The sequence below is a fragment of the Hyla sarda genome, chromosome 3, assembly GCF_029499605.1.
Source record: "Hyla sarda isolate aHylSar1 chromosome 3, aHylSar1.hap1, whole genome shotgun sequence".
Lineage (NCBI taxonomy): Eukaryota > Metazoa > Chordata > Amphibia > Anura > Hylidae > Hyla > Hyla sarda.
In genome coordinates, this window is record NC_079191.1 from 402,013,670 (window position 1) to 402,041,586 (window position 27,917).

The window sequence follows — 27,917 nt, forward strand, 5'->3', positions numbered from 1 at the left end:
AGCTGACGCGAATCACGTGTTATTGGATTCTGGATCGCTATTGGCTGTGTCGATCCGCGTTCTCATTGGCTGTGGGCGGGACCAGGCGGCCAGGTGATGGAGGAGGATCGGTGAGCGGCAGGTGAGTGCTTCCTCCTGGCATGATGACCTCTGGGGGGGGGGGTCACCCTCCTGTACGAACCTGACCCCCGGGGTCACCATCCCGTATAGACCCTATAAGCTGCTGCTCGGACACTGCAGGATGTGACTGTGATGGATGCGGTTGTATCGGGGTCTGTTCACACTCTGCGATGAGATTCGCACAACACCCAGACTACTCCAGGTTCTGTAGGTTCGTAGTAATCTGCAGCAATTGTGTTGTGTGTTACCAGTGACAACCAATATGGCTGATATAGGGGCGGTCACCCACAATACATCTGTGTTTATCTATTCCTGCATGTCCTTGGCAGCCCCCAGACCAGACAGTGAGACCCCAGAGCCCTAAGATGTATCTGACCCCTAAAATGTCTCACACCCCAGACCTGACCCCTAAAATGTCTCACACCCCAGACCTGACCCCTAAAATGTCTCACACCCCGGACCTGACCCCTAAAATGTCTCACACCCCAGACCTGACCCCTAAAATGTCTCACACCCCAGACCTGACCCCTAAAATGTCTCACACCCCAGACCTGACCCCTAAAATGTCTCACACCCCAGACCTGACCCCTAAAATGTCTCACACCCCAGACCTGACCCCTAAAATGTCTCACACTTTAACCAGAGCAGAGCCGTAATACTAATTCACACCCCAGACCTGACCCCTAAAATGTCTCACAGACCTGACCCCTAAAATGTCTCACAGACCTGACCCCTAAAATGTCTCACACCCCGGACCTGACCCCTAAAATGTCTCACACCCCGGACCTGACCCCTAAAATGTCTCACACCTCGGACCTGACCCCTAAAATGTCTCACACCTCGGACCTGACCCCTAAAATGTCTCACACCCCGGACCTGACCCCTAAAATGTCTCACACCCCGGACCTGACCCCTAAAATGTCTCACACCCCGGACATGACCCCTAAAATGTCTCACAGCCAAAATCGGAGCCATAAGGGCTCGTTCACACTACAGATTTTCAAAGCGGACTCCACCTTGCAGCACACTCCCATTGAAAGTAAGCGCCAACTCAGAGTAGAGCCCTCCGCAGGACTGTTTTTTTAATCCCGCTCCCGATGATTTTTTTTGACCAATCCCACCTGCTCCTGTAGGGTGTTTGCTCCACTCCCGCTAAATTGTTTGTCCAATCCCGCCTGATAGGAATGTACAGACACTAGGGGGCAATGCTCTGCACATCCTGCCCATGTATAGCAGTGTTTACCCAATTCATATAGGTTTTATTTTGGTTTACTACTTTAAAAAAATATATAACTACATGCACCAAAATTAGTGTTCTTAAAGGAAATCAGTCACCAGTGTCACCTGCACTAACCTGTCAGTACCGACAGGTAGTGCAGGTGACACTACTGACAACAGTACTTACCTTGTCCCGTTCTGTGTAGGGGATATCAGTAATCTCCGTTAGCTCTAGCTCCGGGCACCCAGCTTGGGGCATGGGCGGGGCTTAGTGACATCATCCTGCTGTTCCCAGGACCCGGCAGCAGTGACGTCACTAAACTCCGCCCATGCCCCAAGCTGCTGTTCTCTGCTGAGTCCCGCTAATGGAGAAGATTACCAGAGATCCCCCTGCACAGAACGGGACAAGGTAAGTACCATTGTCATCAGTGTCACCTGCACTACCTGTCGGTACCGACAGGTTAGTGCAGGTGACACTGGTGACAGATTTCCTTTAACCCCTTACCGACCACAGACGTAAATGTACGTCGTGGTGCGGCGGTACTTTGAGCACCAGGACGTACATTTACATCGTATACATGACCGAGCATGGGAGCGATGCTCAGGCCTGTGCGTCGTCGTCAAGGCAACGCCACTACTCCGGGGCCGAAGCGCGGAGAAGAGGCCCCCACCCCGGTGAAAATGGACAGCCCGCAATGGCTAACCATCCCCACCGGACGGTCCCTGCAGCATAGATGGCCTGGACCAGCTCACCCTAACGTCCCGCCGAGGGGAGGGGAGTACAAAACAAAAGGGGGGGGGGCTGGATGATGACGAAGGCTGCAGTGGTCTTCAACCTGCCGACCTCCAGAGGTTTCAAAACTACAACACCCAGCTGTCCGGGCTTGCTGGGAGTTGTAGTTTTGCAACATCTGGAGGTCCACAGGTTGAAGACCACTGATGAAGGGATTGACAGGCGGAGAGTTCACTCGAGTATAAGCCGAGGGGGCGTTTTCAGCACGAAAAATTGTGCTGAAAAACTCGGCTTATACTCGAGTATATACGGTAATTTGGTTAAAAAGTTAGCATTTTTTTTAAAGCGGTACAGTAATAGAAAAGTATGTAATCATAAGGATCATTTTAATCGTATTAACCCGCAGAATAAAGAAAACACGTCATTTTTACCGTAAATTGTACGGCGTGAAAATAAAACCTTCCAAAATTTTCAATGTTTCGTTTTTTTTTTTTTTCAATTTCCCCACACAAATAGTATTTTTTTGGTTGCGCGATACATTTTATGGTAAATTTAGTTATGTCATTACAAAGGACAACGGGTTGCGCAAAAAACAAGCCCTCAAAGAGTTATGAATTTTAGAAGGCGAGGAGGAAAAAACAAAAATGCAAAAATAAAGTTGGCCTGGTCCTTAAATGGGAACTGTCAGAAACAAAAACTTTTGATATGTTGTAAAGTATGTATAACCAATAGGTTTTGCAATTGCTTTCATAAGAAAATTTTCAGTATTTCACAGAAAAAGCCAGTCAAACCACTGCCCCCCCCCCCCCCCTGCTTGGACACATACTAGTCCTGTTGTGTTATTACATTTTTTTTGTTGGATCTGATGGGTACGCTTTACAGTCAAAATGGGCTTGGTCCTTAAGGGGTTAAAATGGTCCTTTTCTCACCCCTATAACTTTTTTATTTTTCCGTATACAGGGATGTGTGAGGGTTCATTTTTTGCACCGTGGTCTGTAGTTTTTATTGGTACCATTTTTTTTTTTTTTTTGGTGGGACATTTTGATTGCTTTTTATTTTTTTATGGCATATAAAAATGCGCAATTTTGGACTTTAGTATGTGTACACCATCAACCGTGCAATTTAATTACCACATACATTTATTTATTAATCTTTCTTACATTGTTTTATTAAAAAAATGACCCCTAATATTTATTCACATCCCAAACCTGACCCCTAATATTCACATCCCAGACCTGACCCCTAATATTCACATCCCAGACCCCTAATATTAATTTACATCCCCTGACCCTTATTACTTCACATCCCAGACCTGACCCTTAATATTACTTCACATCCAAGACCGACCCCTAATATTACTTCACATCCCAAACCTGACCCCTAATATTACTTCACATCCCAAACCTGACCCCTAATATTAATTCACATCCCAGACCTGACCCCTAATATTCACATCCCAAACCTGACCCCTAATATTCACATCCCAAACCTGACCCCTAATATTCACATCCCAGACCTGACCCCTAATATTCACATCCCAGACCTGACCCCTAATATTCACATCCCAGACCTGACCCCTAATATTCACATCCCAGACCTGACCCCTAATATTCACATCCCAGACCTGACCCCTAATATTCACATCCCAGACCTGACCCCTAATATTCACAGACCTGACCCCTAATATTCACATCCCAGACCTGACCCTAATATTCACATCCCAGACCTGACCTGACCCCTAATATTCACATCCCAGACCTGACCTGACCCCTAATATTCACATCCCAGACCTGACCTGACCCCTAATATTCACATCCCAGACCTGACCTGACCCCTAATATTCACATCCCAGACCTGACCTGACCCCTAATATTCACATCCCAGACCTGACCTGACCCCTAATATTCACATCCCAGACCTGACCCCTAATATTCACATCCCAGACCTGACCCCTAATATTCACATCCCAGACTTGACCTGACCCTAATATTCACATCCCAGACCTTTACCCCTTATTTTAATTCACATCCCAGACAAGCCCCTAATATTCACTTGTGGTTCAGGCAGCATGACAGTGATGACAGGTTTCTTTCAGGGCTCCCAGTTCCTTTTTTCTTCCAGCCATTGCTATACAGAACAACCTGACGGTGTCCATGTCCTTGTGCGCCGGCCACAACGATGGTTCTGTAGATTAAAACCCGGCCCCACTTTATAATTGGTGGGGGTCCATCCTTTGGGAATTCTGAGGAAGAAGAGGCCCCATCACTGTTTTGTATGGCAGTGGTTTCCAAAAACTGTGGACCTCCAGCTGTTGCAAAACTACAACTCCCAGCATGCCCGGACAGCCAGCGACTGTCCGGGCATGCTGGGAGTTGTAGTTTTGCAACAACTGGAGGTCCACAGTCTGGCGATCACTGCTGTACAAGGTGAGAATATCCATTTAAATACCTTGTAATGATTTGCTATATGAAAGCTACTCTTAATTAATATTTACATATCTTTTATTGTTTTCTCATGATTGTATTTTGACAGCAGGATGATGGACGAAGCGGAGATCCGGAGGGTCGCGGTTGGACACGTCCTGTGCTGGCTGGCCGTCCTCTTCTCTCTCTGCGTCCCACCACTCCTCCTAGACGGATTCTCACTTTTGGGAACGCACCTCACGTGGCTCTTCATCTGCTCGGCCTGCGTCGTCACTGTTAACGTTCTCTTACGTCTAACCCTGAAACCAAATCCCTCAACCAAAAGGAGCTCGTTTTCACACAAGGTAACGCGTTTTGCTTTTAACCCCTTGAGGACCAAGCCCATTTTCACCTTAAGGACCAGGCCAATTTTATTTTTGCATTTTTGTTTTATCATAACTCTTTTATATTTTCATCCACAGACTAGTATGAGGGCTTGTTTTTTGCGCGACCAGTTTTCCTGCGTAATGACATCACTCATTTTACCATAAAATGTATGGCGCAACCAGAAAAATACTATTTGTATTTTTGCAAATTTTGCAAGTTTTGTTTTCCCGCCGTACAATTTATGGTAAAAATAACGTGTTCTTTATTCTCTGGGTCAATATGATTAAAATGATACCCATGATTATATACTTTTCTATTACTGTTGCGCTTAAAAAAAAATCGCAAACTTTTTAACTAAATTAGTATGTTTAAAATCTTTCTATTTTGACGACCTATAACTTTTTCATTTTTCCGTATAAGCGGCGGTATGAGGGCTAATTTTTTGCACCGTGATCTGTACTTTTTATTAATACCATATTTGCTTATACAAAACTTTTATTACATTTTTTTATTAATTTTTTGGGGAATAAAATGTTATAAAAAAGCAGCTATTTTGGACTTTTTTTTTTTACTTTCACGCCGTTCACCGTACGGGATCATTTACAATTTATTTTAATAGTTTGGATATTTACGCACGCGGCGATACCAAATATGTATATAAAATAATTTTTTTTACACTTTTTGGGGGGTAAAATAGGGAAAATGGGACAATTTACTTTTTATTGGGGGAGGGGTTTTTTCAAATTTTTACTTAATTTTTTTTACTTTTATTTTTACACTCTTATAGTCCCCATAGGGGACTATATATAGCAACCATTCGATTGCTAATCCTGTTCAGTGCTATGTATAGGACACAGCACTGATCAGGGTTATCGGTCATCTTCTGCTCTGGTCTGCGGGAAGGCAGATCAGAGCAGAAGACTCCCGGAAGGCAGCGGAGGCAGGTGAGGGGACCTCCGTCTGCCGTGCAGGATGATCCGATCATCCTGTTAAGTGACCGCGATTCTGCAGATGCCGGGATCTGTATTGATCACAGCACCTGAGGGGTTAATGGCGGACATCCGCGGGATCGCGGGTGTCCGCCATTACCGGCGGGTCCCTGACTGCGATCCACAGCCGGGACCTGCCGCGCATGATGCTGGCATCGCTCCGATGCCCGCGGTTATGCTCAGGACGTAAATGTACGTTAAGTACCACATCACCAGGACGTACATTTATGTCCTGCGTCGTTAAGGGGTTAAACACATATAAAACATATAAAACTTATTTTTTTAAACAAAGTACATTAGAAAGATTTTTTTATTTACCATAAAACTTAGTTTTAATAAGAGTGACCATTTCAGCATTCTATAATTAGGACGCCCAACCGAAATACACAATAGCTTTTATTGTTTAATTGAACTTTTTTCCACAATTTCCTATTTATTTCAGGTCAATAAACTATACAAATCCTGCCTCTACTTCTGTGTGTCCTGCCTGCTGTTCCATGGCATTATCGTCCTGTATGGGGCGCCTCTTGTAGAGTAAGTAGGTCTTAAATAATAGGGTGTCTTATGTCATTGTTTCCCAAACAGGGTGTCTCCAGCTGTTGCAAAACTACCACTCCAGGCAGGCCTGGAGTTGTAGTTTTTATTGTACAACTCCTTTAAAGGGGTTACTCAACTGTTGCCAGAAAGTTAGATTTGTAAATGACTTCTATTAAAAAATCTTAATCCTTCCAGTACTTATCAGCTGCTGTATGATCCACAGGAAGTTCTTTTATGTTTTTTATTTCCTTTCTGTCTGACCACAGTGCTCTCTGCTGACACCTCTGTCTGTCTCAGGAACTGTCCAGAGCAAGAGAGGTTTTCTATGGTGATTTGCTCCTACTCTGGACAGTTCCTGACATGGACAGAGGTGTCAGCAAAGAGCACTGTGGTCAAAGAGAAAATAAATTCAAAAAGAAAAGAACTTCCTGTGGATAATACAGTAGTTAAGTACTGGAAGGATTAAGATTTTTTAATAGAAGTAATTAACAAATCTGTTTCTTTCTGGCACCTGTTGATTTTTTTCCAGTGGAGAACACTTAAGGCTTCACTGTCATTTTACATGTTGCCCAGACATGTCAAAAGTATAGACTGCACTTAGTCTCACCCGCTGTGATTGTGAGTTTCATCCAGGCGCTCGCTTTCCGACTGTCACTCAACCCTCACTTATTCCCCCATAGACTATAATGAAGGGAATGAGTTGGATTTGGCGTCCGCGCACTTCACCGGTTTATAACAAACGATCACAGCCGGTCTCAGGCGTAAGACCCAGTACAATCTAAACTTGTGACATGTCTGGGCAACATGTCAAAAGTTGTTTCTAATGACAATGATGCTTTAAAGGGGTACTCTACATCTTATCCCCTATCCAAAGGATAGGTGATAAGTTGTCTGATCGCCCCCACAATCTATCGCAGCCTCAGTCGGCCGGGTCACGACTACGGGGCCAGAGTATAATGATGTCACACCCCGCCCACGCAATGCAAGTCTATTGGAGGGGTCTTATGGTAAACAAGGAGAGGGTGTGATGTCACACGGGGGCAGAGTCATGATGTCACTATACTCTGGCCCCATAGTCCTGACCCGGCAGACTCGGAGGCTGCAGCGCTGCATGGAGCTCCCACAAGTGGGTGCTGCATACAAGATCGCAGCGGTCACCGCAGACATCTTATCCCCTTTCCTTTGGATAGGGGATCAGATGTCTTGGGGCTGGAGTACCCCTTTAAATGCATGCAGCTTTGCTTCTTTGTGATGTCCGCTGTAGATTGTGATTTATGCAGTTTATTCTTTCTCTGTTCCCTATACAGATCAGTGGGGGAAACCTTTTTGTTTGCAGTCCTGCTCTCCTCTTTCACCACATCTCGCTGTCTCTGTATACTAGGACCAAACTTTCATGCTTGGATCAGAGTGTTCAGTAAGGATGGGTAAGTTCTGCATTTAAAGGGGTACTCCACTGAAAAACAATTCTCTTTTAAATCAACTGATGCCAGAAAGGTAAATAGATTTGTAAATGGTTTCTATAAAAAATAAAAAATCCCAATCCTTCCAGTACTTTTCAGCTGCTGTATACTACACAGGAAGTTCTTTTCTTTTTGAATTTCCTTTCTGCCTGACCACAGAGCTCTCTGCTGCCACCTCTGTCCATGTCAGGAACTGTCCAGGGCAGGAGAGGTTTGCTATGGGGATTTGCTCCTACTATGGACAGTTCTGGACATGGACAGCGGTGTCAGCAGAGATCACTGTGGTCAGGCAGAAAGGAAATTCAAAAAGGAAAGAACTTCCTGTGTAGTATACAGCAGCTGATAAGTACGGGAAGGATTGGAATTTTTTAATAGAAGTAATTTACAAATCTGTTTAACTTTCTGGCACCAGTTGATTTAAAAGAAAATGTTTTCCAGTGGAGTTACCCTTTAATGCCTATATAGCTGTGTACATATATAATTGTATAAAAAGCACCACATGTTTTGTACACAACAATGGGGGGTATTTATAAATTTTACCTGTTGGCAGTTTCTTTTTACCCTTTTTTTTTTCACTTTGGTTTTCGTGGACATGAACCAAATTTATCATTTGGTGCAAGTTGTTAGTAATTTTGGCTCAAATGTTGAAATCAGCCGTTCACAGCGCCTTTCACACAGAGGACGCGTATTTTAACCCTTGTGCAGCCATTTCGGAGTCCCTCCTGCAGTATATCAGCAAGCGACATGAATTATTTTCTTTTGTGGGGTTTATAGCCGCCATGTGGAATGGATTTTATTTTCAAATTGGGTAGTTTTTTTATTTATTTATTGGTTACTTTAGTGCAGTGGTCTTCAACCTGCAAACCTCCAGATGTTGCAAAACTACAATTTCCAGCATGCCCGGACAGCCAACGGCTGTCCGGGCATGCTGGGAGTTGTAGTTTTGCAACATCTGGAGGTCCGCAGGTTGGAGACCACTGCTTTAGTGCTTTACCTTTCCTGAACCTGTGTGGCCATGTCCAATGCTGGCTCAACGGAGGGTGAAGGTTCCTCAGAGACAACTATGTCGCAGGATAGTATTGAGCAGCCCCGGAGGTGTCGCTGCTTTCACCAAAACATTTTTTAAATGTATTTTGACACTTTTACATTTTCTGACATTGCTAAGTGTGTTTTCCATGTGCAAAATTTCTTGGCGGTGATTTGCGGCCAAAAAAACGGGATTTGCGCCAAAGATCGATTGGCGCAAATGATGAAAATTACTGACTAAAGTTGAAATCACACACAGGAAGGACCGTGTGATTTTGAGAAAGTTGTAAAAATGACAGTGGAGAAGATGCGCCAAACTTTGGCGCAAAAATACACTGCGCCAAAGTATTGCGCCAAAGTTACGTTAAAATGGACACATAAATCCTTTGATAAATACCCCCCCCATTATCTCTTATGTACTGTGTAATGTAGAATTCATTCTATATACTGCCATATTGGAGTTGGGAAGGAATTTTTTTCCACTGGTTTGGGGCAATTGGCATCGGCCTCATAAGGTTTTTTGTTTTTTTTGCTTCACTCTGGATCAGCACAGTAGCGACACAATAGAGAGAGAGGTTAAACTTAATGGACTCTGATCTGTTCTCAACCTTATGAACTATGTAGCTAATATTATGGATATACTCTTCTGGAATTCAACCTTTCTTGCATTTGATAGCGTCGTTGTTCTATTGGTATCTATGGTAATCAAAGCAGCCGCATTGCAAGAAGCACCATAGTGATCTGCTAGTTGCATCAACTGAATCAGGAAAACATCTAGGGACCATATATACAGTGGTCCCTCAACATACGATGGTAATCCGTTCCAAATGAACCATCGTTTGTTGAAACCATCGTATGTTGAGGGATCCATGCAATGTAAAGTATAGGAAGTTGTACTCGCCTGTCCCCGACGCTCCGGACGTCTCTGCTTCCCCGGGATCCGCGCTCTCTGTCGCCGCCATCACGTCGCTAGGCACGCCGCTCCTATTGGATGACAGGACGGAGTGCGCGGCGACGTGAGGACGACGATGGAGAGCGCCGACGATGCAGAGGATCCTGAAGAGGACGCGCCGGAGCCCCGAGGACAGGTAAGAAACCATCAGCGGAGCACACGGGGCACCGTAAGCGGCTATCTGGTGGCAGCTGAAGCAGTCTGCGCTGCCGGATAGTCGTTTATGCGATGGCCCCGACATACAAAAGCATCGTATGTTGATGCTGCCTTCAACATGCGATGGCCTCTGAGAGGCCATCGCATGTTGAAATTATCTTATGTCAGGGCCATCATAGGTCGAGGGGGTCACTGTACTGTGTTTCCCAACCAGGGTGCCTCCAGCTGTTGCAAAACTACAACTGCCAGCATTCCCGGACAGCCTTTGGCTGTCCGGGAATGCTGGGACTTGTAGTTTTGCAACAGCTGGAGGCACCCTGGTTGTAAAACGCTGATATCCCAGAACTCTGCAAACCCGAAATCACAGTACACAGCAAGAATGGTAGGTGGGGAATTATTTTTCCACAGAATATTTAAAATCTACATCCTGCCATAAAAGCAGCAGGTGTGTGCAGAGGATGGTGTGTACTGCGATTTCGGTTTGTCGAGTGCTGGGATATCGGCGTTTTACAACCAGGGTGCCTCCAGCTGTTGCAAAACTACAACTCCCAGCATGCCCGGACAGCCAAAGGCTGTCCGGGCATGCTGGGAGTTGTATTTTTGCAACAGCTGGAGGACCCCTGGTTGGGAAACACTGATATAATATCTTGCCATACACAATGTATTTGTTGGGTGAAGGACTATACCTTGTACAGATAGATTTTCAGACTAGGGACACATGGTATCATGTCCCAATCCAGGTGATAATTATCAACAGTCGTGATCATATTGAAATGTCTTAAAGGGGTAGTCCGGTGGAAAACATTATTTATTTATTTATTTATTTATTTTTTTATTTATTTTTTTAACTCAACTGGTGCCAGAAAGATAAACACAATTTGTAAATTACTTCTATAAAAAAATCTTAATCCTTCCGTTACTTATTAGCAGCGGTTTGCTAAAGAGGAAAATCTTAATTTTTTTTTTTTACTTATTTTTTTGTGTTGTCTACAATGCTCTCTGTTGACACCTGATGCCTGTATCAGGAATTGTCCAGAGCAGGAGAAAATCCCCATTGCAAACTTATGCTGCTCTGGACAGTTTCTGACACGGACAGAGGTGTCAGCAGAGAGCACTGTGGACAACACAAAAAAGAAAATAATTTCCTATGTAGCATACAGCTGCTGAAAGGATTGAGATTTTCAAATAGAAGTACCGTATATACTCGAGTATAGGCCGAGTTTTTCAGCACGATTTTTCGTGCTGAAAACACCCCCCTCGGCTTATACTCGAGTGAACTCCCCCACCCGCAGTGGTCTTCAACCTGCGGACCTCCAGAGGTTTCAAAACTACAACTCCCAGCAAGCCCGGGCAGCCATCGGCTGTCCGGGCTTGCTGGGAGTTGTAGTTTTGAAACCTCCGGAGGTCCGCAGGTTGAAGACCACTGCGGCCTTCAACATCATCCAGCCCCCTCTCACCCCCCTTTAGTTCTGTACAGTACTCACCTCCGCTCGGCGCTGGTCCGGTCCTGCAGGACTGTCCGGTGAGGAGGTGGTCCGGTGGGATACTGGTTCCGGGCTGCTATCTTCACCGGGGAGGCCTCTTCTAAGCGCTTCGGGCCCGGCCTCAGAATAGTCACGTTGCCGTGACAACGACGCAGAGGTGCGTTCATTGCCAACGTAATTCTGCGTCATTGTCAAGGCAACGCCTCTATTCCGGGCCAGAAGCGCGGAGAAGAGGCGCCCCCGGTGAAGATAGCAGCCCGGACCACCTCCTCACCGGACCACCTCCTCACCGGACAGCCCTGCAGGACCGGACCAGCGCCGAGCGGAGGTGAGTACTCAGAACTAAAGGGGGTGAGAGGGGGCTGGATGATGTTGAAGGCCGCAGTGGTCTTCAACCTGCGGACCTCCGGAGGTTTCAAAACTACAACTCCCAGCAAGCCCGGACAGCCGATGGCTGCCCGGGCTTGCTGGGAGTTGTAGTTTTGAAACCTCTGGAGGTCCGCAGGTTGAAGACCACTGAGGGCGAATGATGAGAAGAGGATGATGAAGGGGTGGTGTGGGGATGATGAAGGGGGGGGGTGTGGGATGATAAGGGGATGATGAAGGGGGGATGTGTGGGATGATGACAAGGGGATGATGAAGGGGGGATGTGTGGGATGATAAGGGGATGATGAAGGGGGGATGTGCGGGATGTGCGGGATGATAAGGGGATGATGAAGGGGGGATGTGTGGGATGATGACAAGGGGATGATGAAGGGGGGATGTGTGGGATGATAAGGGGATGATGAAGGGGGGATGTGTGGGATGATAAGAGGATGATGAAGGGGGGATGTGTGGGATGATGATGAGGATGTTAATGACGGGTCTGGATGATGACAGGGGGGGATGAGGTATTTCCCACCCTAGGCTTATACTCGAGTCAATAACTTTTCCTGGGATTTTGGGTTGAAATTAGGGGTCTCGGCTTATACTCGGGTCGGCTTATACTCGAGTATATACGGTAATTTACAAATCAGTTTAATTTTCTGGCACCAGTTCATTTAAAAACAAAATAAATAAAGTTTTCCACCGGAGTACCCCTTTAAGGCCCATTGACACTATGGAATATCTGCCTGAAGAAATTCTGGGTGGACATTCTGTTAGCAGCAGGCGCCAACTTAGTCAGTCAGAGCTCGTATTTGCCCCTTAATTGCATTTCCAAGTGGATTCCTCTGAAAGAATGAGTCTGAAATTTGAGTTTCCGCGGCATAAAATTTCCGCGCCTTAATTTTTGCTGCAGAAATTCTGCAGTGTGCACAGTGCAGCAGAATTCTATTGAAATCAATAAGAGGCTGCTGCACAGGAATTTTCAGAAATTCCATAGTATGAATGGGCCCTTAGGAAGTTTATATATTGGAAGTCAGATATTGGTAATAGATGAGCCAATTATTATTATTATGTTCTTTACACTTGCTGTGTTATTTTGTTTTCTTCTCAGGGCGATGTCCGTCTGGGATCACAGTCTACAGATCACCACAATCTGCAGTATAGTAGGAGCCTGGCTGGGAGCATTCCCTATACCATTAGACTGGGATAGGCCTTGGCAGGTTAGTTCTCCATTTATATTCAGTGTGTTTTAAAGGGGTACTCGGGAGGAACAGAATATATTTTCAAATCAACTGGTCACAGAAAGTTAAACAGACTTGTAAATTACTTCTATTTAAAAAAATATTAATCCTTCCAGTACTTATCAGCTTCTTTATGCTACAGAAAAAGTTGTGTGGTTCTTTCCAGTCGGACCACTGTGCTCTCTACTGCCACCTCTGTCCATGTCAGGAACTGTCCAGTGCAGGAGAGGTTTGCTATGGGGATTTGCTCTTACTCTGGACAGTTCCTGACATGGACAGAGGTGTCAGCAGAGAGCACTGTGGTCAGACAGACAAGAACTAGACAACTTCCTCTGTAGCATACAGCAGCTGATAAATACTGTAAGGATTAAGATTTTTAAATAGAAGTCATTAACAAATCTGTATAACTTTCTCTCACCAGTTGATTTTAAAATAGTTTTAAAGGAGATATGTCATGCCCAAAAACCTTATCCCCTATCCGCAGAATAGGGGATAAGTTTAAAGGGATATTCCAGGAAAAACTGTATCTCAACTGGCTCCAGAAAATTAAACAGATTTGTAAATGACTTCTATTAAAAAATCTTAATCCTTCCAATAATTATCAGTTGCTGTAGTTAAGTTGTTCTTTTCTGTCTGACAACAGTGCTCTCTGCTGACATCTCTGCTTGTCTCTGGAACTGCACAGAGTAGAAGAGGTTTGCTATGGGGATTTGCTTGTACTCTGGACAGTTCCTGAGACACGTGTCATCAGAGAGCACTTAGACAGAAAAGAACAACTCAACTTCAGCAGCTCATAAGTACTGAAAGGGTTAAGATTTTTTAAATAGAAGTAATTTCAAATCTGTTTAACTTTCTGGAGCCAGTTGATATATATAAAAAAAGTTTTTTCCCTGGATAACCCCTTTTTAAGATTGCAGATGGGAAATACGTTTTTTGGGCATGATCCTTCTCCTTTAATAGCTGGAACATAGTGTAATAGATCTGGTGCCAGTTTAGTTACGGTTGCCAGGTCTGCGCTCTGTACAATGTTTGGGGAGGTAAGCTCTATAAATGTATTATTTTACACTGATAATGTCATTAGAGATGAGTGAACTTACTGTATATTTGATTCGTCACGAACTTCTCGGCTCGGCAGTTCATGGCTTATCCTGCATAAATTAGTTCAGCTTTCAGGTGCTCCGGTGGGCTGGAAAAGGTAGATACAGTCCTAGGAAAGAGTCTCATGCCCACCGGAGCACCTGAAAGCTGAACTCATTTATACAGGATAAGTCATCAACTGCCGAGCCGAGAAGTTCGTGACGAATCGAATTTACTGTAAGTTTGCTCATCTCTAAATGTCATTTACCGCCTATTTACTCCTCTGCTCCTCAGCTTTATTAGTCATTGAGAACTGATGAATTGTACAGCCCCATCCTGTATGTCAGACGAGCAGGATAATCTCTTATCTATAGGATTTTATTAGCCTATAATATGGGATGTAATTGGCTGGTGACCCCATATGTGCTGCTCAATTGAAAGTTTCCCCTAGTAATAATTGTACCAAATAGCTTTTCTGGATGGCTCGTGTGAAGACATTCCCATAAATTACATATATATCTCCATGATGACTAAATTAAAATAGTCTCAATCTTCATGATGCTACGAGTCCAGGATGTAAATGTTGGAGGGCGGAGACTCCCATTTATTTTGGTAGGATAGAGACGAGGCTTGGACAGTGCTGCAGGAGACTCTGTCTGCCACTGTACGGCCCCTTGCGGAGTACGGCATTGACTCACTCCATGTTCCCGTATGCACATGAACGTTCAGCTCAGCTGAGCATCCGTGTGTTCTGAATGGAGTGAAGGGGGAAAGCCGCTGCCAGACTTCTCTGATGAAACTTATCACCCCATGAACAAAAGGATCAGGCAATTGAAATCCAATGTGTCTAATCCTTATCTTCCCTGACGTCATCTATCAGGGGAGAGTCGGGAGGTCCCCATACAGGTTAGATAGTCGGCTGACCCCGCCAAAATAATCAAATATTTAAAATTACTTTTCTTTTTACTTTACTTTGGCTGTCCAGGCATGCTGGGAGTTGTAGTTTTGCAACAGCTGGAGGCATCCTGGTTGTAAAACGCTGATATCCCAGCACTTTGCAAACCCGAAATCGCAGTACACATCATCCTCTGCACACACCTGCCGCTTTTATGGCATGATGCAGATTTTTAAGGGGGTACTCTGGTGGAAAACTTTTTTTTGTTTAAATCAACTGGTGCCAGAAAGTTAAACAGATTTTTTAATTACTTTTGTTAAAAAATCTTAATCCTTCCAGTATTTATTAGCTGCTGAATGCTACAGAGGAAATTCTTTTCTTTTTGGAACACAGTGCTCTCTGCTGACATCTCTGTCCATTTTAAGAACTGTCCAGAGTAGGAGTAAACTCCCATAGCAAACATATGCTGCTCTGGACAGTTCCTAAAATCAGCTGCTAATAAGTACTGGAAGGATTGAGATTTTTTAATAGAAGTAATTTACAAATCTGTTTAACTTTCTGGCACCAGTTGATTTAAAAATAAAAAATACCAAAGGATAGGGGATAAGATGCCTGATCGCGGGAGTCCCGCCGCTGGGGACCCCCATGATCTTGCACGCGGCACCCGTTTGTAATCAGTCCCCGGAGCGTGTTCGCTCCAGGTCTGATTACCGGCGACCACAGGGCCGACGGCGTGTGACGTCGTGCCTCCGCCCCCGTGTGACGTCACGCTCCGCCCCTCAATGCAAGCCTACAAGAGGGGGCGTGATAGCTGTCATACCCCCTCCCATAGGCTTGCATTGAGGGGCGGAGCGTGACATCACACAGGGGCGGAGGCGTGACGTCACACGCCGCGGGCCCCGTGATCGACAGTAATCAGACCCGGAGCGAGCACGCTCTGGGGACTGATTACAAACGGGGTGCCGCGTGCAAGATCCCGGGGGTCCCCAGCGGCTAAGGCTAAGATGTCTAAGCACCGGAGTACCCCTTTAAATATTCTGGGGGAAAAACAATTCCTCCACCTACCATTCTTGCTGAGAAAGCAGGGACCCAGTAGGGGGCGAAGAAGTCACATGCCTGATAAGGGAGAGGCAGCATTGGTAAAATATGACGAAAGTTTTAGATCTCCAGTCAATTCCTTTAACCCCTTAAGGACTCAGCCCATTTTGGCCTTAAGGACTCAGACAATTTAATTTTTACGTTTTCATTTTTTCCTCCTCGCCTTCTAAAAATCATAACTCTTTTATATTTTCATCCACAGACTAGTATGAGGGCTTGCTTTTTGCGCGACCAGTTGTCCTTTGTAATGACATCACTCATTATATCATAAAATGTATGACGCAACCAAAAAACTCTATTTTTGTGGGGAAATTTAAAAGAAAAACGCAATTTTGCTAATTTTGGAAGGTTCCGTTTTCACGCCGTACAATTTACGGTAAAAATGACGTGTGTTCTTTATTCTGAGGGTCAATACGATTAAAATGATACCCATTATTACATACTTTTATATTATTGTTGCGCTTAAAAAAAATCACAAACTTTTTAACCAAATTAGTACGTTTATAATCCCTTTATTTTGATGACCTCTAACTTTTTTATTTTTCCGTATAAGCGGTGGTATGGGGGCTCATTTTTTGCGCCATGATCTGTACTTTTTTTGATACCACATCTGCATATAAAAAACTTTTAATACATTTTTTATAAAAATTTTTTAAATAAAATGTATTAAAAAAGTAGCAATTTTGGACTTTATTTTTTTTTACGTTCACCGTACGGGATCATTAACATTTTATTTTAATAGTTCGGACATTTACGCTCTTGGTGATACCAAATATGTCTATAAAATTTATTTTTTACGCTTTTTGGGGGTAAAATAGGAAAAAAACGGACATTTTACTTTTTTATTGGGGGAGGGGATTTTTCACTTATTTTTTACTTTTACATTTTTTTTTACACTTGAATAGTCCCCATAGGGGACTATTCATAGCAATACCATGATTGCTAATACTGATCTGTTTTATGTATAGGACATAGAACAGATCAGTGTTATCGGCGATCTTTTGCTCTGGTCTGCTCGATCTCAGACCAGAGCAGAAGACGCCGGGAGCCGGACAGAGGCAGCTGCGGGCGATCCGATCATTCATTGAAATCGCGCGCTGCCGCAGATGCCGGGATCTGTATTGATTCCGGCACCTGATGGGTTAATGGCGGACGCCCGCGAGATCGCGGGCGTCGGCCATTGCCGGCGGGTCCCTGGCTGCGATCAGCAGCCGGGATCAGCCGCGCATGACACGGGCATCGCTCCGATGCCCGCGGTTATGCACAGGACGTAAATGTACGTCCTGGTGCGTTAAGTACCACCGCACCAGGACGTACATTTACGTACTGCGTCCTTAATGGGTTAAAGGGGTACTCCACTGGAAATTTTTTTTTTTTTTTTTTTTAAATCAACTGGTGCCAGAAAGTTAAACAGATTTGTAAATTACTTCTATTAAAAAATCTTAATCCTTCCAGTACTTAACTTCCTCTGTAGTATACAGAAGCTGATATGTTCTTTTTGAATTTCCTTTCTGCCTGACCACAGTGCTCTCTACTGACACCACTGTCCATTTTAGGAACTGTCCAGAGTAGGAGCAAATCCCCATAGAAAACCTATCCCGCTCCATATAGTTCCTGACATGAAAGTACCCCTTTAAAGCCATGTTCACACGGCATAATTGCCAAGTGGTATCTGTTTGGAAAATTCAGCTCGAAAATTCACAGTCCCATTGATTTCAGTGGGATCCTGCTGTACTGGAACTTCCAGATTTTGAGGTCCACAGAAACCATGAACAGGATAATTTTTTTCTCCAGATTGCGCTCGGAAATGCATTGCTGTCTATGGAGACAGCACATCTCTGAGCAGTCCTAGTACCGGCGGAACAAGCAAATGTGCCAAATGTCTGCCCGTGTTTTCCAGGCAGACATTCCCCACATTTTCCGCCTAAGGCTATGTTCACATGGCGGAATTTCTGAGCAGAATTCCATGGAAATATTCCACTTAGAAATTCTGCTGCAGAGTCTTATTGATTTCAATGGGATTCTGCTGCACTTTGCACATGGCAGAATTTCTGCTGCAGAAAATTCTGCCACAGAAATCCTGATTACCTGTTCAGTGTTTCTGCTGGGAAATGCATTGCCGTCTATGAAGACAGCGCATTTCTGAGCGGTCCTAGAGCCGTTGAAACAAGCAAATGTGTGTAATGTTATCCTGTGTTTTCCAGGCGGACATTCCGCACATATTCCGCCATGTGAACTTAGCCTAAAGGTACATTCACACGGGTGGATTTATTTGCGGGTTTCCCGCTGTGTATTTGAAAGGGGGCGGGCTCTTCGTGGCTGTCTGCAGCAGATTTTCCGCTGTGGAATTTCTGTTGCAGAAAATCCGCCGCAGACCCTATTGACTTCAATGGGGTTTGCAATGGATGTTCCTCAGAAGAAATTTCGCAGCGGAAAATCTGCTGCGGACAGCCACTAAGAGCCCGCCCCCTTTCAAATACGCAGCTGGAAACCCGTGTGAACGTACCCTAAAGGGGGGTATTCCTGTGGATAGGGTATAAGAACCTGATCGCAGTGGGGTCCGACTTCTTGGACACCCCTTGATATCCAGAATGGGGCCCCGGCTCTCACTTCTACATGGAGCAGTGGGGCTGCACATGCTCCATGTATTGTGTATAGCAACACTGGAACCCTGTGATCACACGCATATGCTTTATCCAGGGGATATGTTTTTAAGCACTGGTATACCGCCTTAAAGGGGTACTGCGACCCTAAGACATCTTATCCCCTCTCCAAAGGATAAGGGATTAGATGTCTGATCGCGTCGCTGGGGACCCCCGCAATCTCTCATGCAGCACCCACTTGATCGCTCTGTGTCTGAAGACTCACGACCATGGGGCCAGAGTATCCTTCTCCCTTGTGATGCCACGCACTGCCCTCTCTATACAAGTTTATGGGAGGGGGTGTGACATGTCTGTATGAAGGAGCCCCTCCCATAGACTTGCATTGAGGGGGTGGGACTCCTTCATACAGACACGTCACGCCCCCTCCCATAGACTTGCATTGAGGGGGCGGGGCTCCTTCATACAGTCATGTGAATGAGGCCTGAGCTGTCACTACATATGTCTGTGATATGCAATGTGTTCATCTGGCCTCCATATTTTACCAGAAAGAAGTCTATAGACAGACGCTTGTAGTAAACACCGCACAGGTTTATTAGGCAATGATAAATGAACTCATCACATCAGAGATACTGAGGCACATCGGCGTGATCAAGTTGTGCAGAGGCTCACATTAAAGTTTATAGTTTTTTCCAAGCTTGCCCACGAGTGAAGTGATGTGCGTTTTCACAAGACATCGACAATACCTCGGCTCTAGGCAATGCAGTTTCTTCATACTACTGACATGTGCGGCTATACAAAGCCTCCAATGTACAAAATAACACATTAGTCTACCAGTAAGTTTTATACTTGCTGCAGTCTGTACATAACCCCAGCGTTCAGTACCTCTTGAATGTAAAAAAGCAATATTAAAAACACAGTGCCTTTGTAGCTGTAGACCAATAGAAAATACTTTGACACAATATCCATGGAGAAGCTTAATGTAAAATGTACAACATGCAGCGATATAGAAAAACTGCAGCTCTACAGAAGCCGCACTGGTTTTATTAGAGAGACAAGTATATACCCTGCGTGTTCTCCCCGACCTTCATACACACACATGGAGCAGGCATTGGTAAAGATGTGGAAGTTCATTGTGCTGAATATATAGAGAATTATTCTCTTTATATTAATATTCACAGCTCTCTGCTTTACTGAAGTCTCATCATTTCATAAATAAATGGGGCTGCCTTGTCTCAGCGTGTTATCCCCTTTATGGATAGGAGAGAACAAGCTGATCGGAGGGGAACAGACTGCTGCTATAGATAGGAGAGAACAAGCTGATCAGGGGGAACAGACTGCTGCTATAGATAGGGGAGAACAAGCTGATCGGAGGGGAACAGACTGCTGCTATAGGGGAGAACAAGCTGATCGGAGGGGAACAGACTGCTGCTATAGATAGGGGAGAACAAGCTGATCGGAGGGGAACAGACTGCTGCTATAGATAGGGGAGAACAAGCTGATCAGGGGGAACAGACTGCTGCTATAGATAGGGGAGAACAAGCTGATCGGTGGGGAACAGACTGCTGCTATAGATAGGGGAGAACAAGCTGATCGGTGGGGAACAGACTGCTGCTATAGATAGGGGAGAACAAGCTGATCGGTGGGGAACAGACTGCTGCTATAGATAGGGGAGAACAAGCTGATTGGGGGGAACAGACTGCTGCTATAGATAGGGGAGAACAAGCTGATCGGAGGGGAACAGACTGCTGCTATAGATGGGGGAGAACAAGCTGATCGGAGGAGAACAGACTGCTGCTATAGATAGGGGAGAACAAGCTGATCGGAGGAGAACAGACTGCTGCTATAGATCGGAGAGAACAAGCTGATCGGAGGGGAACAGACTGCTGCTATAGATAGGGGAGAACAAGCTGATCGGAGGGGAACAGACTGCTGCTATAGATAGGGGAGAGCAAGCTGATCGGAGGGGAACAGACTGCTGCTATAGATAGGGGAGAACAAGCTGATCGGAGGGGAACAGACTGCTGCTATAGATGGGGGAGAACAAGCTGATCGGAGGAGAACAGACTGCTGCTATAGATAGGGGAGAACAAGCTGATCAGGGGGAACAGACTGCTGCTATAGATAGGGGAGAACAAGCTGATCAGGGGGAACAGACTGCTGCTATAGATAGGGGAGAGCAAGCTGATCGGAGGGGAACAGACTGCTGCTATAGATAGGGGAGAACAAGCTGATTGGGGGGAACAGACTGCTGCTATAGATAGGGGAGAACAAGCTGATCGGAGGGGACAGACTGCTGCTATAGATAGGGGAGAACAAGCTGATCGGAGGGGAACAGACTGCTGCTATAGATAGGGGAGAACAAGCTGATCGGAGGGGAACAGCCTGCTGCTATAGATAGGAGAGAAGCTGATCAGAGGGGAACAGACTGCTGCTATAGATAGGGGAGAACAAGCTGATCGGAGGGGAACAGACTGCTGCTATAGGGGAGAACAAGCTGATCGGTGGGGAACAGACTGCTGCTATAGATAGGGGAGAACAAGCTGATTAGAGGGGAACAGACTGCTGCTATAGATAGGGGAGAACAAGCTGATCGGAGGGGAACAGACTGCTGCTATAGATAGAGAACAAGCTGATCGGAGGGGAACTGACTGCTGCTATAGATAGGGGAGAACAAGCTGATCGGAGGGGAACAGACTGCTGCTATAGATAGGGGAGAACAAGCTGATCGGAGGGGAACAGACTGCTGCTATAGATCGGAGAGAACAAGCTGATCGGAGGGGAACAGACTGCTGCTATAGATAGGGGAGAACAAGCTGATCGGAGGGGAACAGACTGCTGCTATAGATAGGGGAGAACAAGCTGATTGGGGGGAACAGACTGCTGCTATAGATAGGGGAGAACAAGCTGATCGGAGGGGACAGACTGCTGCTATAGATAGGGGAGAACAAGCTGATCGGAGGGGAACAGACTGCTGCTATAGATAGAGAACAAGCTGATCGGTGGGGAACAGACTGCTGCTATAGATCGGAGAGAACAAGCTGATCGGAGGGGAACAGACTGCTGCTATAGATAGGGGAGAACAAGCTGATCGGAGGGGAACAGACTGCTGCTATAGATAGGGGAGAACAAGCTGATCGGAGGAGAACAGACTGCTGCTATAGATAGGGGAGAACAAGCTGATCGGAGGGGAACAGACTGCTGCTATAGATAGGGGAGAACAAGCTGATTGGGGGGAACAGACTGCTGCTATAGATAGGGGAGAACAAGCTGATCGGAGGGGACAGACTGCTGCTATAGATAGGGGAGAACAAGCTGATCGGAGGGGAACAGACTGCTGCTATAGATAGGGGAGAACAAGCTGATCGGGGGGAACAGACTGCTGCTATAGATAGGGGAGAGCAAGCTGATCGGAGGGGAACAGACTGCTGCTATAGATGGGGGAGAACAAGCTGATCGGTGGGTAACAGACTGCTGCTATAGATAGGGGAGAACAAGCTGATCGGAGGGGACAGACTGCTGCTATAGATAGGGGAGAACAAGCTGATCGGAGGGGACAGACTGCTGCTATAGATAGGGGAGAACAAGCTGATTGGAGGGGAACAGACTGCTGCTATAGATGGGGGAGAACAAGCTGATCGGAGGGGAACAGACTGCTGCTATAGATGGGGGAGAACAAGCTGATAGGAGGGGAACAGACTGCTGCTATAGATAGGAGAGAACAAGCTGATCGGAGGGGACAGACTGCTGCTATAGATAGGGGAGAACAAGCTGATCGGAGGGGAACAGACTGCTGCTATAGATGGGGGAGAACAAGCTGATCGGAGGGGAACAGACTGCTGCTATAGATAGGGGGGAACAGACTGCTGCTATAGATAGGGGAGAACAAGCTGATCGGAGGGGAACAGACTGCTGCTATAGATAGGGGAGAACAAGCTGATCGGAGGGGAACTGACTGCTGCTATAGATAGGGGAGAACAAGCTGATCGGAGGAGAACTGACTGCTGCTATAGATAGGGGAGAACAAGCTGATCGGAGGGGAACAGACTGCTGCTATAGATAGAGAACAAGCTGATCGGTGGGGAACAGACTGCTGCTATAGATAGGGGAGAACAAGCTGATCGGAGGGGAACTGACTGCTGCTATAGATAGGGGAGAACAAGCTGATCGGAGGAGAACTGACTGCTGCTATAGATAGGGGAGAACAAGCTGATCGGTGGGGAACAGACTGCTGCTATAGATAGAGAACAAGCTGATCGGAGGGGAACTGACTGCTTCTATAGATAGGGGAGAACAAGCTGATCGGTGGGGAACAGACTGCTGCTATAGATAGGGGAGAACAAGCTGATCTTCAGGCGACTAACTGCTGATATAGATAGGGGAGAACAAGCTGATCTTCAGGCGACTGACTGCTGCTATAAAGGATAATAAGCTGATCGGTGGGGAACAGACTGCTGCTATGGATAGGGGAGAACAAGCTGATCAATTTACAATACCCCTTTAAGGAGTTGTCCAGCAAAAGAAACAACCTTTTTATGGTGTTAAAAAGTATAATAAAGCAGCTTACTAATAACTGCTCAAAATAATAAAGGGAACACTTAAACAACACAATGTAACTCCAAGTCAATGACACTTCTGTGAAATCACACTGTCCACTCAGGAAGCAACACTGATTGACAATCAATTTCACATGCTGTGGTGGAAATGGAACAGACAACAGGTGGAAATTATAGGTAATTAGTAAGGCACCCCCAATAAAGGAGTCATTCTGCAGGTGGTGACCACAGACGACTTCTCAGTCCCTATGCTTCCTGGCTGATGTTTTGGTCACTTATGAATGCTGGCGGTGCTTTCACTCTAGTGGCAGCATGAGACTGAGTCTACAACCCACACAAGTGGCTTAGGTATTGCAGCTCATCCAGGATGGCACATCAATGCGAGCTGTGGCAAGAAGGTTTGCTGTGTCTGTCAGCTGTGTCCAGAGCATGGAGGCGCTATCAGGAGACAGGCCAGTACAACAGGAGACATGGAGGAGACCATAGGAGGGCAACAACCCAGCAGCAGGACTTTGTGCAAGGAGGAGCACTGCCAGAGCCCTGCAAAATGACCTCCAGCAGGCCACAAATGTGCATGTGTCCACTCAAACAGTCAGAAACAGACTCCATGAGGGTGGTATGAGGGCCGGCGGAATTTGCCAGAGAACACCAAGATTGGCAAATTCGCCACTGGTGCCCTGTGTTCTTCACAGATTAAAGCAGGTTCACACAGAGCACATGTGACAGACGTGACAGAGTCTGGAGACACCGTGGAGAATGTTCTGCTGCCTGCAACTTCCTCCAGCATGACCGGTTTGGCGGTGGGTCAGTAATGGTGTGGGTTGGAATTTCTTTGGGTGGCCGCACAGCCCTCCATGTGCTTGCCAAAGGTAGCCTAACTGCCATTAGGTACCGAGATGAGATCCTCAGACCCCTTGTGAGACCATATGCTGGTGCGGTTGCCCCTGGGTTCCTCCTAATGCAAGACAATGCTAGACCTCATGTGGCTGGAGTGTGTCAGCAGTTCCTGCAAGAGGAAGGCATTAATGCTATGGACTGGCCCATTCAGATCTAGGATGTGTTATCTTAGTGTTCCATTTATTTTTTGAGCAGTGTATAATGTTATTAGCCAGATCCCTTCATATCTGCTGTGCTCTCTCCCTTGTTCCCCTGATATCACATCACAGACTCTGAATGCAGAGCTCCTGATCCTCCTCCCACCTTCCCTCCTGTCTGCTCAGGACAAGACTAGTGATGTGAAGGGGGGGGGGGGGGGGGCGTTCCTATTACTGCTGTATGCACACTAGTTGGGAAAACTGATCTAATGAATGAATAAAAGGCATGTGTCTGTATTACCTAATGGCTACTAGTTACCTTGATCCACATTATTTTGTACTTAGGAGAGTTGACCTGTCCCCTATACTATGACACCCTTACCTACGGCGGCATAGTCCGATGACAGATCCACTTAAATGACTGATTTAAAGTACTAGGTCTTCTAGGTTTCAGGTCACCTCTCCTGAGAGACTGGCACATTGTACAAGTTGTCCATAAATGGTTAAACTAGGATGCACTAAGTACTGAGCACCCCTGTAGTAATTTCTTCCTATATTTGCTATAACATTAGGGTACCAGTATGTGAGTGTTCTATAGAGCAGACTGTGCTGTACATTAAGCTTTTGAATCATATATATATATATATATATATATATATATACTGTTCTATAGATGGCATCTGCTGTGGTAGTTTAGTAAGTTTTACGGGCCATCAATGTTATTCTATACACTAATCACATTCTCCAAGAAGGATGTAAATTAATAACAATTACAGAGTATTGCAGTGTTTCCCAATCAGGGTGCCTCCAGCTGTTGCAAAACTAACACTCACAGCATGCCCGGACAGCCTTTGGCTGTCCGGGCATGCTGGGAGTGGTAGTTTTGCCACAGCTGGAGGCACCCTGATTGGGAAACACTGGAATTATTGTTTGCTCTACAAAAAAATTATTTTATTTCCATGCACCCAATGATCGGACATACCCTTCACTAGCGATCTGTCCTGTGACGCTCCAGCTGTTGCAAAACTACAACTTTCGGCATGCCCTGAAGAGGTCGCACCTGCTGGGAATTGTGCATTGGCTGGAGAGTTATTATTGTCCTTTACCAACAATATTTGCATCACACTGGTTACATACATGCCAGTGGATAGTTAAACTATCCAGGATAAGAAAAACTGATCTAGATTTCTTTAAAAAAAAAAATTAAGTAAGAAAGAAAAACAGCGCCACTCCTGTCCTCAGGTTGGGTGTGGTATTACAGCTCAGTCCCATTGAAGTGAATGCAGCCAAGTTGTAATACCACACACAAGAGGAGGACAGGTGTGGCGCTGTTTTTGGAAGAAATTAGCTTTTGTTTTTCTGTTCCTAGATAAACCCTTTAAAGTGCTATTCCAGGACTTTTTCCTTGATGCCAAGTTATAATACTGTGTAATACATTTTTATTACCTCCATGAGTTGCTTTGTTGGTGACCCACGCCCGGAAGTGCTTTAGTGCAATTCTTTTTATTTTACAGTTGTATTTTGCACCATTCCATGCAGCCAGAGACAATTTGTCATAAGTCACATGGTCTCCAGGGGGTGTGGCTACGCTGCAGGGGGTGGGTAGCGCTGAAGTAATACTATCCACCCACAGAGTAAAGCCGGGTTCACACTAGCCAAACCCAGGTGCATTTTTGCATCCATATTATGGCTGCCCAACCATTGGACTGATGACCCGAAATGACTGCTGTACTAATGTAAAGATACGACCATATTACACTAGTGCGAACACGGACAAAACTAGCTCCAGAATTTATATTTTTTTGAGTATTTACTAAGGCGTACAAGTTGACAAATCAATAAATACATGTAATGTTTATCAATTACCTAGGAAGTCTAGTATATCCTCTGGAACTCTCGGCTTTATCATAGATCCATGAGCTTCGGTTCAGCTGTGGACACTCATTCCTGGTATGATTCACCCGACAGGACAGGCCATCCCGGCATCATGTCTCTGCACCCCCCCCCCCTGCTAGTAGGGATCACACAAGGACATATTATTTTCTATATGAGGGCCCCTTGAATAAAGGCGTTATCCCTGTCCGTTTTATGGGTGCATGTGTAAGGCTATGTTCACACTACAGAATTACTCAGACTTCGGGCGCCGGCATAATATTTATTATATATATCACTGATGTCATAGACGGCAATGCATTCCGTGCGGAGTCCACAGAAACAATGAGCAGGTTTGGAATTTCTGACACTGAAACATCGGGCACGGAAATTCTGCCGTGTGCACAGTGCAGCAGAATCCTGTTGAATACAACGCGACTCTGCTGCAGCGGAATCTCCGGGCAGAGTTTCAAGCGGCGTTCCGGACGGAAATTCCAGCGTCTGAACATACCCTAAGAGGGTTTGACATATTAGGACCCGTCCTGGTGAGACTAAAGTAGGAAATGAAAGGGGTACTCCGCTGCTCAGCGTTTGGAGCAAACTGTTTCAAACGCTGGAGCCGGCGCCAGGAGTTCGTGACGCCATAGCCCCACCCCCTCAATGCAAGTCTATGGGAGGGAGCGTGACGGCTGTCACGCTCCCTCCCATAGACTTGCATTGAGGGGGCGGGGTGTGATGTCATGAGGGGGCTGGGCTATGACGTCACAAGCTCCAGGCTCCAGTGTTCGGAACAGTTTGCTCCAAACGCTGGAGCCGGCGCTGTGAGTTCGTGACGTCATAGCCCCGTCCCCTCATGCCGTCACGCCCCTTCCCATAGACTTGCATTGAGGGGGTGGGGTGTGATGTAATGAGGGGCGGGGCTATGACATCACGAGCTCCCGGCTCCTGTGTTCGGAACAGTTTGTTCCAAATGCTGAGCAATGGATTACCCCTTTAATGTTTCTTTACACTTTATTAAATCAGTAACCAGTAGATACGTGATGTATATATCCGGGACACTGGTTTCCTTTGTGCTCCTACCTTTGTGCTATTAAAGCTTTATTATTTCCTTCTGCAGGTATGGCCAGTCTCCTGCTCACTAGGTGCTACGTTCGGATACGTCGTTGGTCTTCTACTGGCTCCCTTCTGGATTTACTGGAACAGGAAACGGCTCACATACAAAAGCAGATAGTAAGAGCGGGGCGCAAGACCGGATCTTCTGTTTTGTGCAATGGGACTTAAGATGCGGACCAGAACAAGCGCAGTCACCACACACTGCACACATAGTGCCGCTATAAATTAGACCCTGAGAACCAACACCTTTCCTTCTGAAGGTTTGAGCTATCATGTCCCCGATGTGATGCTGCCACCAGCAACGTGTCTGTAAAGCAGGTCAATAAAAGTCTTATGTGCAGCCGTGGTACGACTGTGGTGTGCATGGGACTCGTACCGTAGGAGCGGCGCGCGCGGCTCACGTGATCAGACAGCAGTTTATGCATCTCGAGCCTATTCTTTTCTTCATGGGGTTCTTCTTTGGAGTTAAAATAGCAATAATGGACTCGTCAAAGACCGCTTTCAGTCCCTTCTGCGTCAAAGCTGAGCACTCAACGTAGCAGCACGCCCCGATCTGTCAATGGGAAAAAGAGGCATTTATTTACGAAAATGATCCATAAAG

At 45.8% G+C, this 27,917-nt stretch overlaps 2 protein-coding genes across 4 annotated transcripts in view; one reads left to right on the forward strand and one right to left on the reverse strand.

Annotated features, from left to right (window-relative positions):
• The first annotated feature begins 4 nt into the window (after nucleotides 1-4).
• Nucleotides 5-27,662, forward strand: PIGF (phosphatidylinositol glycan anchor biosynthesis class F). Of its 3 annotated transcripts, none has more exons than XM_056568099.1 (6): nucleotides 5-121; nucleotides 4,604-4,838; nucleotides 6,292-6,383; nucleotides 7,694-7,810; nucleotides 12,942-13,050; nucleotides 27,321-27,662. In XM_056568099.1, exons 2-6 carry the CDS (start codon nucleotides 4,608-4,610, stop codon nucleotides 27,432-27,434), a joined length of 663 nt encoding a protein of 220 aa, XP_056424074.1. In that variant the 5' UTR covers nucleotides 5-121; nucleotides 4,604-4,607; the 3' UTR covers nucleotides 27,435-27,662. The 3 variants fall into 3 exon arrangements, with proteins under 3 accessions (XP_056424074.1, XP_056424075.1, XP_056424073.1); XM_056568100.1 differs by having other exon boundaries at nucleotides 30-121; nucleotides 4,607-4,838; XM_056568098.1 differs by lacking the exon at nucleotides 5-121 and adding an exon at nucleotides 183-327.
• RHOQ (ras homolog family member Q) overlaps nucleotides 26,474-27,917 on the reverse strand; it is a 60,873-nt gene continuing 59,429 nt past the window's right edge. The window contains exon 5 of the mRNA XM_056568102.1: nucleotides 26,474-27,869. Coding sequence (XP_056424077.1) covers nucleotides 27,714-27,869 — 156 coding nt within the window. The 3' untranslated portion in view covers nucleotides 26,474-27,713. The remainder of the gene's footprint in view (nucleotides 27,870-27,917) is intronic.

Excerpts from the sequence above, each read along its gene's own strand:
- PIGF (XM_056568098.1), top strand. The coding sequence starts at position 257 with ATGCGGTTGTATCGGGGTCTGTTCACACTCTGCGATGAGATTCGCACA. Across the intron at positions 6,384-7,693 it reads TATGGGGCGCCTCTTGTAGA|ATCAGTGGGGGAAACCTTTT; the intron begins GTAAGTAGGTCT and ends TTCCCTATACAG. Across the intron at positions 7,811-12,941 it reads AGAGTGTTCAGTAAGGATGG|GGCGATGTCCGTCTGGGATC; the intron begins GTAAGTTCTGCA and ends TTTTCTTCTCAG.